The sequence below is a fragment of the Falco biarmicus genome, chromosome 2 (genome assembly GCF_023638135.1).
Source record: "Falco biarmicus isolate bFalBia1 chromosome 2, bFalBia1.pri, whole genome shotgun sequence".
In the NCBI taxonomy this organism is placed as follows: domain Eukaryota; kingdom Metazoa; phylum Chordata; class Aves; order Falconiformes; family Falconidae; genus Falco; species Falco biarmicus.
In genome coordinates this window covers 19,069,408-19,083,448 of record NC_079289.1, presented here as the reverse complement: position 1 = coordinate 19,083,448, position 14,041 = coordinate 19,069,408, and the positions used below count along the sequence as shown (strand labels likewise).

The following is a 14,041-nucleotide window of genomic DNA, read 5'->3' as shown; positions in this document are numbered from 1 at the left end:
AAAAGCACAAATCCACCGAGAATACAGCATTTCAGGAGACAACATGCACATTAGCTGAGATGGTGAAGAAAGGATATGAACGGCAAATGTGGGAGAGTAAGAAAGAGGGTAAGAGGGATCATATTGAGAGAGGATGTGTCTGGTTGGGGGACAATGTCATTAATGTACTTCAAGGGCTTGAGACCAACTTCATATAATACTACTGTCAATGACTTCAGCATTCACTGGTGCCCAGGAGGGTTTAAGTCTTCTGAAGGCCCTGTGTCCTATCAGCCAGCCCTGAGGAGTGTCTTGGTTCCCTAGGATGTCTCAAATGGCACCAGATGTCAGTTTAAGTCCTTTGGTTTGATGAATAAAAGGAAAAAAGTTATTTTGTGTTAGGCCCTGTTTGGAGTAGCTTGTGCTGTGTATGTCAACCGTGATGGGGGAAGGTGGTTTTAATGTGGGAAGGATGTATAAAGCATGTTTCCAGAATGAAGAAGATGCTTTTTTAGACAAATTAAAGCTGAGATGTTAGGGATGCTTTATCTTAACATCTTAACAAACACAGGCTTGGAAATTTAAGCTACAGAACATAGGCATGAGTGTGCACACACAGATACACGCATAAAGATATGTGAGAACATCTGCAATGACTCCACTGAACAAGTAAACCAATACTATATCCCATGGCTAGTTGGCTACTGCATCTTCCCTTACCTTTGCATCTGACTAAGGAAATACAGAAGGAGAGAAGAAAGAAGTAAGGATGCTTACTTGGCACAAGCTAGAAGCCTTTGGCTGCTCTGTGGCTCATCAAAGTGAAACTGGATGAGGAGGAATTTTCCTTCTGACGATTGTGCAAAAAAATTACTGCAGACAATGAAATAGTCTGTTATTACTTTATTCATAAAACCATATCTATTCTTCACTCTCCCTGATGCCCCTCAGCCCCTTTCCCCAAAACACCAATCTATAATGGCAACAAAGAAAGTTGAGAAGTAAATATTTCCTCACCTGAGTTCCTTCCGGAAAGAGTATTCGGTGTCAAACTGGCTTAGGAAGAGACAGTAGATTTTATTTTGAAGTTTAAGTGCCTTCCTTATCTTTTCTAAATCTCTCTCATTTAGAAGTCTTGCATGTGTAGAAACCTGCCGTGAAAGGGAAATAAATTCCAGGGAAATACTGTGTAGTTGTTGTATTACTATCCCTAACAGGTGGGAAAATTGAAGTGATCCCCTTCTGGATCTTTTCCAGTGCTTCCTAAAGTCAAGACTCAGAAATGTGCCCTGCTTACAGGGAAGAAGTTTGTGAATATAGTCAATAACCAGAAAAGCCCTGATTCCTCATGCCACAAGACTTAGACTTCAGCTTCATCCTTAGGAATGACTCAGATGCTGTAAGACATTGACTCCAAAGGAATCCTGCTGGAAGATGTGCATGAGCACTGCAAGTCTTGAGGGTGGAAGAGCCTATCCATGCAAAATTAGGGGGCTAGCATGATGGTATCCACATGTGACTCTACTGGGCTGACTCTCCCAAGGCTGTGGGCTCCTAGTACTGTAGATTCTGTCTGGGGATTCAGCTGCTACCCTTTTAGGGAACACAGGTTCATGAGCTCCTGTGATAGTCACTGGAGAACTGATCAGGATGCTTTCTGTGGCATGCACAACTGAAAATAGATGTCAGGGGGCAGTGGACTTGATCCACAACCTGCAGAATTTCAAGAACTACCTATAGTCTTGCTGGAGGCTTGCTGAGATCCCCACAGCATCACCAGTGATGTTTGTCACTTGTCTGCAGGCAATGAATGATGCCCGGATATCTTAGCCTTGAACCTCCAAAGCCTTCAGAGTTAGGAGCTGGCATCCACTCTCTGTTTGCTAACAGATTCACCACACCTGGCTCAAGAGGAGAAACAGAGCCTACCCTGACTGCAGAGGACCACAATGCAGAAGCCAGACACATGTATGATACAACTGACAGAGCAGGGACCAAAGAGGACAGCCAGAAGCCTGTCACTGTTCAGCAATGGAATTTATCCAGTGTCTTAATGGAGGTTGTATGGCAACCTTCCTCATCTGGAAAATAAAGACTACTCTCACTGCTTTACCGTGAAGCACACATACCTGTAGGCAGAGCCCAGCAGTTGTCTCTTTCCTTGGATGCCATTTAACTGCCTCTTCCAAAACATTAGCAAGGCTGTTGTGCTTCTGCTCTTTGAAGTACAAGTCTTGGATCTTCTCAGCATCATCCAGAAGGGAGTATTTAAGGCGCAGGATGGAGTCAGGGGTTGCACACTGAACAAGTTTCCTTTTGGCAATAGAGAGTGCTGACTCTTCATAGGGCTCAAGGACACCGCAGGACCTGCCCTGAGTGCTCTCCAAAGCAACAGTTGCAGTCGTGTCATTGCTGAAGCCGATGAAGACATCCTGTTCCTTGGGGCTGGGCTTGGCGGACAAAACATTGGTGAACTTGCTGCTGTCCATGGAGACAAACAGCTTGGTCCAGGTCTGCAGGTCCTGCTTCAGCTGTTGCTGCTGCCAGTTTAGGATGGTGTTCATATCCAAGTAGTGCTTCTCCAGACGGTTCAGTAGTGGTGTGGGGAACTGGGCATAGACTACATTCTTTTCCTCTATCACAATGAGTCTGAACTCATCCTTCACACGGCTTTTCACTCTGTGAGTGCCAAGACCCAGGTCCACATAGTAATTTCCCCCCAGGGTAACGAAGCACTGGTTGAGTGCATCGTAAAGGCTCTCATAAAGGTTGTGTATATTTAAAAGAATAACAGGCCTGCCTATCTCCATACAGATCTTCAGTCTGCTGACAGACCGGCATACCTGGGAATAATCTTGGTCCTGTGGAAAACCAGAGCCAAATATGATTTCACAGTTCTCAGTATCTATAAGCTGTGTCATCTGGATGATGTGGAAAGCTGCACGGTTGGTTGTCAGCAGCAGGAGGTATCGAGACATGAGTCCTGCCTGCTGTTTGCCCATATTTTCCTTCAGTAAATGAAGTGTGTGGCTGGTTTCCAAGTCAGGGGGCAGATACACCTCACTGATGCAGTTTCGGAAGAGCTCAACAGGATTGATAAAATCAGAGCCTCCAAAGTTTCTCTGAATGGCCTTTATAATAATCTCCTCTTGAGGGATGCACTTCTTGTCCTGGGTGTAGGACAGTATCATTTTGATCAAGCTGTAGAAATCACGGAGCCCAAAGAACTCATTTTTTTGTGTTTTTAGCACCTTGCAGTAGAATTCTGCCAGTGAAGGGAACAAATTCTCAATGCTTTCAAGGTGAGGCCATGCAGAGCAGATTCCCTTTGCAGTTTTAACGAGCTCTTCTTTGCTAGGGTCAGTCCGAAATACAAGAAGACCCCTGTTCATTTTGGCAGGGTCTAGGGCCCAGTTTGAAATGCCCACAAAACCAACTTTCTGGTAAGCTTCTGGGTTTTCATCATCAACACTTCCATCTTCAAGAAGAGGATGCAGTGTCTTCAGTGGCATCTCTGTTGAGTCTTCTGCAAGACCAATCTCATTCAGGAGGACCACGGATGCAAACTCATCCAGATTCTTCCCCTTCTGGAACTGTGCACATTGTCGGAAAGTGGAGATGATCCCTTCTGGCTTTGAATGGGGGCTGCACTGAAAAGACACCAGCTGGATCTCCTTGAATCTTTTGAACAACTGGCTTTTGGACAGCCTGCCCTGCATGGCATCCACTGCAATGGTTTTAGACAGGGATTTTGAGCTTCCTGGCTTCCCAACCAGAAAGAGTGGAACTCGTAAGTCCATGCATAGAACTGTCATGAAGATGTTTTCCCTCAGAGCATCATTACGGGCAGTTGCCTCAGGAATAGAGAGGTTATCAAGAAATACCTCTTGGCAAAGCTCAATCTCTTGCTGCAGCTGGGATGCAGGGACAGAAAAACATTTTGCGACCTCCTCCAGGTAATCTTTGCGGTTCTCCAAAGATACATAATAGCAAGCTCCTACTGAAAGGACCAAGGCCCTTTCTGCATCATTTAAGATTGGCTTCTGTTTCTTTTCATACTTCTTCTCATCAATCTTCGGAAATAGCAGGTCTCTCAAATTATAAAACCACAGTGCAATGTTCATGCAGCGCTCTATATCCCGAAGACTGGCAATTCTGCAGTCATCTTTATTCTTCCTAAGGAACTTTTGAGAGGCTGAAATGACACTGGTAAAGATGTCCAAATTTCCAAAGGCAATCTTGGTTTTCATGGTGGATTTTACAATCTCTCTGATGTACAGGTTCCGTGTATTTTCATTCAGCTCCCCAAAATCCCAGACCAGAGGCAGTAAGCTAGGTGGAAGGGGCTTGACCCGATACACCAGCTGCCGCAAAGGAATAGAGCCCAGTTTCTCCAGTGTGTCTTCACTCCGGACTCGGTATCCCAGGCCAGCTTTTTCAAGTTTCTCTATGGTTTCCTTTGTGTGCCTTTTGTAAGGGTTGCAAGCAGCTACTACTTTTAAACAGTCAGTGATAACCTCTCCGTTTACACTGTGATCACACAGCACCTCTTTGATCGCAAAGATAGCTTCTGATGTGTTGGCTTCATCAAAAAAGAGTACAGTGTCAACTTTGTGCCTCTCTTCATTGATGAGTGCCAGCTCGATTGCCTTCCTAACCTTCTTGTGGATGGTCTTGGAGGTAGTGCCACCATGGACGCGTACCACCACCATGTTCTGCATGTCTCTGCCTGCCCTTTGCAGGTTGCACATGAACTGCACAAGCTTTGTCTTCCCACAGCCTGTTTCGCCCATGATGATTACAGGGATCCCACACTGGAACCGCAGGTGAATGGCAAGCATCTTCATGGTGTTGTCCAGTGTCAGCTGGTATGATTCATCTGGATCCTGGGTGCAGCTCACACCAAAAACTCTGCAGAGGGTCTCCAGCTGCATTGTTCTAGGCAAGTCTTCAAACTTCTTATTGAAAGGAACATTCTGGGCTTTCAAGGTATGGTATAAATTACCTTTGATAACATTACTTTCTAAAACAGCCTGAGAATGGGCATCAATAGCATCCAAGTTATTGTTGATGTGGAAACCTAAGAACTCCATGGAGTGATTGTCTGCATGGAAGAATATATAGGGGTGGCACTCTTGTTCCCATTTTCGTCTTAGCTGGTACTGTCTCATAATGCTGTTTTCCTCATCATCATTTCCTACACTAGACACACTCTCATCAGAGATATCAAGAGAGGGTACAGCAAAGTCCTTGGACATGGTGATCATGAACTTTACCACAAATGTTTTAAACCCCTGGAAATCTTTTCCGACTGCTGGGCTACAGAAAACTGATTTCTCACACTTCCTTAGCTGGAAGTTTAGGAAATGAGTGAAGTTGCTAAGCTCAGTCCAGGAAGGGTTGTGCCTCCCACAGAACTCCAGTAAGATCTTCAGGCACTCTTTCTCTGTCCCTTCAGTCCTCTCAGGGATGAAAAGGAAACTGTCAAGGTTTTCCTCCCTTTTATATCTCCTGAGGTACTGGTAAGACCTTTGGAAAGCTTCACTCTTTAACATGTCTCGATCGAAGTATTCCTCTTTCATTTCAGAAAGACAACGAGAGCTGGGGTGTTCCAGCAGGTCAAGTACCTGCATTGGTGATACACATTTCACTGTAGGAAAAAGATCCAGGAACTTTTCTTCTGTTTCATTGGACACCTAAAAGAAAGTCAGTAAGGCATGCACACATTACAATGAGGACAGTTGCCCAGCCTTCTGCACGAGCTTTTTATTCTGTACATAAATAAGTCAGGAAGCTAGGAAAAGCATATGTAGGTCAAATTTGTCCAAGCCTCCACGCATGCTCCCAGGTGGATATATACCAGCCTGCCCATAACCTGTGAGGTCCTGGTGCTGCGTGGATGCCCAATGAAAAGCTAGAATAGAGCAAGCATGATTATTTCCACCATCAAATGATCTGCCGAACAGATAGGTTTCAGCACAGGGTGCTCTCCACCTTCATCTGCTTTCTCTAATTAGTAGGCCACAATAGCTTTCCTTTCCAAATACTTGGCCAGACTCACCTTGCAGCTGTGTCAACCGGCCAAAGGGGGCACATACAGCCCCCTTTGGCAAGGACCCTCACAGGTTTATGACCCATACCATGAAGAATCACTCCCTTTTCATTTGTTCTGAGCTGGTGTTGTTAATACTGTTTGATGCTACTGGTTCTTGTGTTGGAAGAGATGGTGGATGCTTTCTCCCCACTCACCCTCTCCTGGCCACTCATAATGTTCTTTCTCCATCATATCCCTAATTTCCTCTTTTTGGGTGTCCTTGCTAATTTCTCATATAAGAGACTTCCATTATTTTTTGAACATGTGGGATGTCTATATTGCACCAGGAATGAACTGAAAAAAAGCCCCAAACCCTGCACAGTGCCTTACATTTCCTTTCTGGACTAGGCACATGCTGGAGCTGCTTGTTTCTGTATAGATAAGCCATTACTCCATTGGAGAGACAGATGCTAAATTATGCATAGTCTTAAAAGTGACTTGGGATTTAGCGGTTTTACTGCAGGTGCAGACCTAGTTATGTTAACATCCTCCCTTACTGTTCCTCTGACCTGAGCACACCACTCCCAAAGCAGTACCTCTTGTTCCCTTGTCCTGATAACACCTCTCCCTTTTGCCAGGTACTCAATCAAGTAAAGATGAGAGGATTTACACTTCCAGACCAAGCCGTTGGGACTCTGGATGTGTCTTAGGATGCACAGCTCAATAAGCAATCGGTAGAGACCTCTTGACACCTGCCAGGGAAGAAACATTTGCAAATTGGTGAAGGAAATATCTATCAAAACACACTTATTCTACTACCACAGCAGGTAGTAGTACCTGTCGCCAGGTTACAGCTTTGCTCCAACTCTTGTGCAGGACTGCTATTCTACCAACACTGAGACAGTTGTAACTGTTAATATGATGGGATGCTTGGTGCTCTGACCTTCTGAGGTAGAAATAGGTTGTGTGGATTCACCCTCTGCCCTAAGCCCGCTACCTTTTGTTTAAATAAAGCCTCTTCCAGAGAAGTACCAGACTGGATGTGAGATGGAGCTTCCTGTGTATGGGGGCTTCTGTGTCTGATCACTTGGTTTGAATTCAGCCATCCTCCAGTGCCCTACACTCTGATTGGTACACTGTAAGAGGAAAGATTGTTTTTATGAAATGGGACCCACATCATACAGCTTCTGCACCTGTGGGCATGGAACAAGGCAAATGCAGGCACCTGAGCTTCCAAACTGTATCTAGAACTCTTGCTCACTTTAAATTTTAAGCACCTGTTCCTACTACTGTATGTGAGAATAAGCCAGCACAAGAGGCTGCACAAATACCCTCTTCTATAAAAGCTTATGAGATCTTGGACACTCCATGTTCAGCCACCAAGACAAAGACTCTTACCACTGGTGACACATCAATATGGAAGACAATGGGCCGAGTTTCAGTTGGGATTTCCTCAACAGAGAGTAGCTCCTTCAGAAGGAACTGGAAATCAATCTCTGACTCCAGCAGCCTAATGGTTTTGTGAACCACTGGTAAATCACAAAGCTGGGCATGGATCTTTTGGAGGGTGTTGTTCACGAAGTGAGACTTCCCTAAGGAACAGAAGCAGAAGAGACGGCCAAGATTCACCATCAGAGTCAGTCTCTCCCTTTCCTGTGCACAGTACAGTCTTGTTCCAGACATCTGAACTCCCTTCAAACTGAGTAACCGTCTCTCAACAATCTCTTTACAACAATACCTGGGACCAGATCCCAGTCACATGAAGGACATCTTCCAAGTCTATGCTCACAATTTCAGCAGTATGGCCCATTGCAAGATCAAACTCATGCCCCCACTGCAGCCCCATTGAGGTTACTAGTACAGACATAGCCAGAAGGCCTGGATCCTGACCAACTCACCTTAGATGTGCCCTATAAAATATCAGAAAAGTTCACTGTCTAAGGAGACATGTCTTGAAAGGTTTCAGAAATGGTAGGAAGCATGGCACACCTTGCTGAGACTTGCAAAGGGCCTACAGAACACTTGTCCCATTCTGGAATGGCAGATGGACACTAGCTGGGCTAGCCTATGGTCCTTCAGAAGACATCCAGGCTTATTCAGGCAACTGACTCCTGTCTCTATGGTCTAGCTTATCCTAAGGAGACAGTCTTGTTTCTTGCTCTTTCCCAGAGTCTCACACCATTATTTTTTTCTCTTTAAATTGGACAACTGTAGCTCCCTCAAAGTTCATGTTTTCTAGACTGCATTGTCATTCCCCAGTCACCTGGAGTCTTTCCAGGTGGCCTAAAACCTCTCTTGAAATTCACTACCCAAAACTAAGCATATGTGAGGAGAGTAGAGGGCTTTCAGTTGTATGCCATGGTCCTCTCAAAGCTTCCTGGTTTGAGACATGACTCACAGTAGGACTACTAACACCTACCCATTCCTGCTTGATCTGAAATGATGAACTTCACATTCTGCTGATAGGGTTCTTCGAAGGCCTGAGCCATGGGGGCTGTCCCACAAGGCACTTTGAGATGTGTGCTCAAGTATGTCTGGATTTCTGTCTTAGAGTAGCACGGGATAGTAACTTTGTAGGTGTTGAAGGCTGTGATAACGTAAGAGTTGTGAGCTTTGGCATCGCAAAAGATAATGAACCTGTACTCAGGGACTGTAGAAGATTGCAGCAGGCTGAAGAAGTGGGTCTCCAGTTGTTTGGAAACTTTGTACGCTAATTTCTCAGCACCTAGCAAGCAGTAGATTTTCTGGTTTTGAGAATCAGATGAAAGAGCTCTCCTAACTATCAGCTCCACTTCTTCCTCCTCTGTGTCAGGTGTGCACACCAGAACCTCATCATATGTTGGGACAGGTGCTGTCTCTGTGTGTCTGTAAACGGAGAGCATGTAGAGCAACATTTCCTCTTCTTTACACATGATGAGAGAAGGTTTCCTGGCTTCAAGGCCTACTGGTAAACTTCTCTTGATACATGTAGTTTCAAGAGCTGCTAACTGCTTCAGTGTTTCTCCAAAAACATCCAGGCTGATGTATTTGTCTGATACAAGTTCAGGGTATTTCTCCCAGTAAGCTTTCCAGAGCAGACACACCTTGTCACAGATGAATTGCAAACTCTCAAAGAAGGTGATCAGTTCACCTTCTGCAAGGGTGTTAAAAGATTCCTTGTTGACATCTATGTTCCTATTTTTAAATTTCCTTGACTTCTGCAGAAAGGCTTCTCTCTGCTCATCATATAATTTGCTCAGATTTTCAACCAATTCCTTGTCATCACCTTGTTGAAAGGCAAAACTCATGAGGTTCTGCTCTGTAACATCAGAGTCTGAAAGGCAGCTCTGCAGCGCTGCCTTTGCCACTGCTGCATCGTAGCCAGATTCAGCCAGGCTGTTGATGAGCTGGGGAAAACGAACGACATAGTTATGCCAGGTAACAGATATTTCTCCTGCTGATGTGTTGACAGAGTCGAGTGGAGTCATGAGGGCTTGTTCCAGGGCTTTTCTAATATCTTCTGCTTCAATATCACGCTTTACGACAGAAAGCATATTAAGAACCTGTGGCTCTATTACACTATTATGGGCTTTGGCTAGTTGGCCACATAAATAGAAGAGCTGAGGTGAAGTGAACAGGTTGAGATGATAGTAGGTGTCCCTTTGAGTCTCCAGATATTTCTTCCATTCTACCAGGCAGTACTCCATTGCTTTGCAAAGCCCATCTAGCTCCTCCAGGACGGGTCTGGTGCTCTGAACAAGGGTGCCAGTAATTCTAAATTCTGTGTAAACTTGTACTTTGTGTTGGGGATTGCAGTAGATGTCAGCCTTCCAGTCTATGAAGAGGATATTGCCAGCTCTGAGAAGATGCAGGTACAGCTTTGCAACCATTTGAACTTTTTCCAGGATCTATAACATGCCACAGACAAAACATGGAAATGGATTATCATGTATTTTCAACAACTACTGAATACTTTTCACATTACATTTTCTTCCAAAGATCTAGTAAAACCTGATAAAAAAAAGAAAGAAAAAAGAAAAAAAAAAGAAAAAAAAGGAAAAAAAAAAGGAAAAAGGGTTTGGCTCAATTTTTATACTTCTTCCCAGGATATATTTGTTGGCCAAGGAAATGCTCTAGAAGTGCGTGTTTTCCTGGAAGACTTCTACTACTATTCAAAAATATCTTTTCCATAGTAACGTGCACATGCCTACAGGGGGAAGGAGGTCCATAGAGGAAGGACAGCTCCATTGTCTCAGGTAGCAAGCAAATCCCACCCCTGAAGATTATAATGAGCTGTATCCCACCCACTGAATCACCACCTTCAAGATATTTGGCCCTTGTGAGGTTTCTTCATCTCTGACTGAAGTACTGCCCTGCCTACAATTGATCAGAGAGCAAGCAGTTGGAGTGTGTCCTCAGGTATGTGAGAGAACACCTCACTTCAAACATCTGAATAAACAGCTTGTATAAGAAATAAGAAAAAGCCGTTTTTTGTATGTGAAGCATCTGGCTTGGGGTGGGTGTGCACCTTGGGGTGACCTCCATCACACTCCTGGAGTCTCCTGTTTCTCTTCATTCACTGCAGCAGGAGCTTAGATAGCTTGCTTGGATGGAGATACCCACATCATTAACATGCAGAATGAGGCCAAGACCTCAGAAAGTCAGAGTTCCACACAGTCCACCATCAGCTTGCAAGGCTGTAATTATAATTTGCCTTACACACAAGATTGGTACCTCTGTTCCTGAAGAGCCAGAGCTGAAGGCCAAGGATGTCTCCATGAAATAATTTTAGCAAAACACCCCAAGCCTTATGGGCTGTTTTCCAAGCACATATTGGTGTTGCATTGTGGCTTACCTCCAGGAAGCGGTTTGCCTCCTCTCTGCCTTGCTCAGCTTTTGTGGTGACCAACATAAGCTTGTTCTGAAGCTCTATGAGCTGAGCCAGACTGTATCCTTTAGCCTTCTGATCTGTCTGAGATGCTTCCTCTGTGGCATCCTTCAGTAATCGCAGTGAAACACAGTCCTCAAGGGTAGCCTAGAAAGCAGGTAACAGGATCAGCCTCGTTCTGCCTCTTTTCTGTGTAATTCCCCATCCTTGTGCAATGGCCCTTTAAGAATGGTAGTAGTACATTCTTGCATATCACAGCCAAACATTAAGTTTTCCCATGTCTTAAGATGTGTATCATTCCTTCCCTCTTCTGTTGTGCAGGGCTCACTCTTTCAGGGAGTGCTGCAAGCACCATTTTCCTTGAAAAATGGAGTTGGCTGTTCTCATTTTAAATCTTTCCTTTTCCTTTTTTTACTTTCTCAGTGAGCAGATAAGTTATTTTTTGCATTAAAATATTGCTTCTTTTCCTCCCTGGGGATAAAAAAAGTCTGTTTTGCCTTGAAAACAACCAAGGATTAATGGAAAATGTGACACAAGGTTGTGCTTCTTTCAAACCTGACTAGAGATCTATTTGCTATCTGACATACTCCTTGGAAATGAATTTCAAGGATATTAATGTCTTTAGGCAGAAACAACCCACTGGAAAGCACTCTTCAGTGTGGAGAACCATTACCTTGAATTTTTGAGGTGCTGAGATGATAAAAATCCCTCTGTTGTTTATGTCTCTGGCTTGAGAGATTGAGGAACGTTCTATAGAGCCATAAGAATCATGAACCATCTGTATCCACTCTCTGTTATCACAAGAATCTTTCTGTTAAAAAATAAAAAGCAACACAAAAAACTTCACAACAGAATGAAAGCTAATACCTATTTGTCAGCTCTGTAAGGACGATTTTGGTAAGAATGGGGTTTTTTTTGTGCCTGCTGCACCTGAAGAGACAAAGCATAGCTGTTGCACCCAAGTCTGCATCTATCTGACAAGCTTTCCAAAAGCCAAAGCCAGTGAATAAGTATTTTGTGAAGCTGCTGTTCTTTGCCAGTCTTTAGGCAATTTGGAGGAAGGGAGTCAGTTAAATGGTACCCCGAGTAGGATGTTAGAGTTTCTGTGGAGAGGATTATGCAAGACAGTGCTAGACTAGACTTTCCCAAAATACAGAGCATTGGATTCACTGTATTCTGCACATGACACCTAATGGGTTTCCTCCATTTGCCCTCACAGAGGCATGTGAGGTCTTTTAAGGTGTCCTTGCTGAACTTCAGTCCCAAACAGCATAGATTTCTGTCCTGGTTTCAGCTGGGATAGAGTTAATTTTCTTCTTAGTACAGTGATGTGTTTTGGCTATGATGTGAGAAAAATGTTGGGGTTTAGTTGTTGCTGGTTGATGTTTGTACTAAGTCAAGGACTTTTCAGTTCCTTGGGCCCTGCCAGCCAGAGGGCTGGAGGGGCACGGGACATTGGGAGGGGACACAGCCAGGACAGCTGACCCAAGCTGGCCAAAGAGGTATTCCATACCATATGACGTCATGCTGAGTATATAAACTGGGGGAAGAAGAAGGAAGGGGGGGACATGAGGCATTACGGCGTTTGTCTTCCCGAGTAACCGTCACCCATGACGGAGCCCTGCTCTCCTGGGGATGGCTGAGCACCTGCCCGCCCAGGGAAGTGGGGAATGAATTCCTTGCTTTGCTTTGCTTGTGTGCATGGCTTTTGCTTTACCTATTAAATTGTTCTTATCTCAACCCTTGAGTTTTACATCCCTTTCCAATCCTCCTCCCCACCCTTCTGGGTGAGGGGGGGTGAGCGGGCGGCTGCGTGGGGCTTGGTTGCTGGCCGGGGTTAAACCATGACAATTTCTCATAAATTTTACCTCATATTTGCTATGCCTACTTGGATGTCTTGACTCCCCCAGGGCGTGGCACCAGACTTTGGCAATTAATTCCTCTAGTACAAGTGCGAGTAATTTTGGAACAAGGGATTTGTAGACTCACCAGCTTCTTGGGCAGATTATGGTCTTTTGCAGTGGCTTCACTGATGAATGACAGGGCTGCAGAGAAATGTTCAAATCCAGATGTGGGTCCCAGGTCAAATATGATGGGTGCTGAAGCAGTCACGGCATCACGGAAGAACTGCACTTTGTCAATATCTATGTCATTTTCACCTGCATAAATTGAGGCCAGCTCCACAAATGCAGGGATTTCCGTTTTGTCTGTAAATAATAAAGAAAAAAGAAAAAAAGATAAAATCAAAACCCGAAACACATAGTTGAGGAGCTTCATAGTTGAGGAGTTCACATTGTTGATTAATACAATGCCTCTGGCTGTTGTGACAAGTAGGGATTAACTGATCCCTTTCTATTATGGCTCTTATCTGATGACTCTATTACATTCCAGTATAACTCACCTTTTATTATGGTTTTGATCAAGGAGACAAAGCCTTTCCTTGTGCATTCAAGAAGTTCCCTCAAAAAATCCAGCACCGCTTCTGGAAGGTTGCTCAAACTATTTTTCACATTCATTAAGTCCTGGGTCATACAATCAAGTGTCTTATTCCTAAATTCCACCTCTTCCTGCAAAAAAAACCCAAGACATACTGATGTTTGTCCCTTGGTAAGAGAAGAGGGAAACTAACCTCTGCCTCCACCCCACACATCCAAGTTTCATCAGCCACTCAGGGTCTTTTCCAAAGGGCCAGCTCCCCAGGGACTTCTGTTGCTCTCATCCAATCTATGTAATAGACCCAGTCTGGTTATTTCAGTACAAGTCCATGCAGCAGAGGCACAGAGTTATGATATAAAACTTGTCTGACATCTGCATTGAAGTCCTGATCACTAAAAGGACCTTTCCACAAAATTTAAAAGGTCTGCTCAAATTTTAAATTTCTGGGGAAACCTGTACAGAACATGGAAAGCTATCCAGAGTACAAAATGTTACAGAATATCTAGCTGCTCCTTGGGAGTTACACTTGCAGTGCCCCATCACTGCTACTATAATAACAAGGTTATGAAAATATAACATTTTAGCTTTTACAGGACTGGAGCAATCAGAATTGGAAATCTGCAATAAAGAACATGTGGAAGCCAAAGGAAGAATTGCTGGTGTTGGTGGAGAATATTTGGTTGGGATCTGTTATTTAACTCCTGGAGTTTCTAATTCCTGGTTCT

General features: G+C 44.2%; 1 protein-coding gene across 3 annotated transcripts in view; it reads right to left on the bottom strand.

Moving 5' to 3' along the window:
- LOC130144397 (E3 ubiquitin-protein ligase rnf213-alpha-like) overlaps nt 1-14,041 on the bottom strand; it is a 66,018-nt gene that overhangs the window by 31,544 nt on the left and 20,433 nt on the right. For all 3 annotated transcript variants that reach the window (XM_056327989.1, XM_056327990.1, XM_056327991.1), the window contains 10 exons: nt 13,282-13,447; nt 12,870-13,087; nt 11,554-11,691; nt 10,848-11,027; nt 8,433-9,900; nt 7,412-7,605; nt 6,610-6,765; nt 2,109-5,675; nt 997-1,130; nt 757-852 (listed from right to left, as the gene is read on the bottom strand). In XM_056327989.1, the coding sequence (XP_056183964.1) occupies nt 757-852; nt 997-1,130; nt 2,109-5,675; nt 6,610-6,765; nt 7,412-7,605; nt 8,433-9,900; nt 10,848-11,027; nt 11,554-11,691; nt 12,870-13,087; nt 13,282-13,447 (6,317 nt within the window). The remainder of the gene's footprint in view (nt 1-756; nt 853-996; nt 1,131-2,108; nt 5,676-6,609; nt 6,766-7,411; nt 7,606-8,432; nt 9,901-10,847; nt 11,028-11,553; nt 11,692-12,869; nt 13,088-13,281; nt 13,448-14,041) is intronic.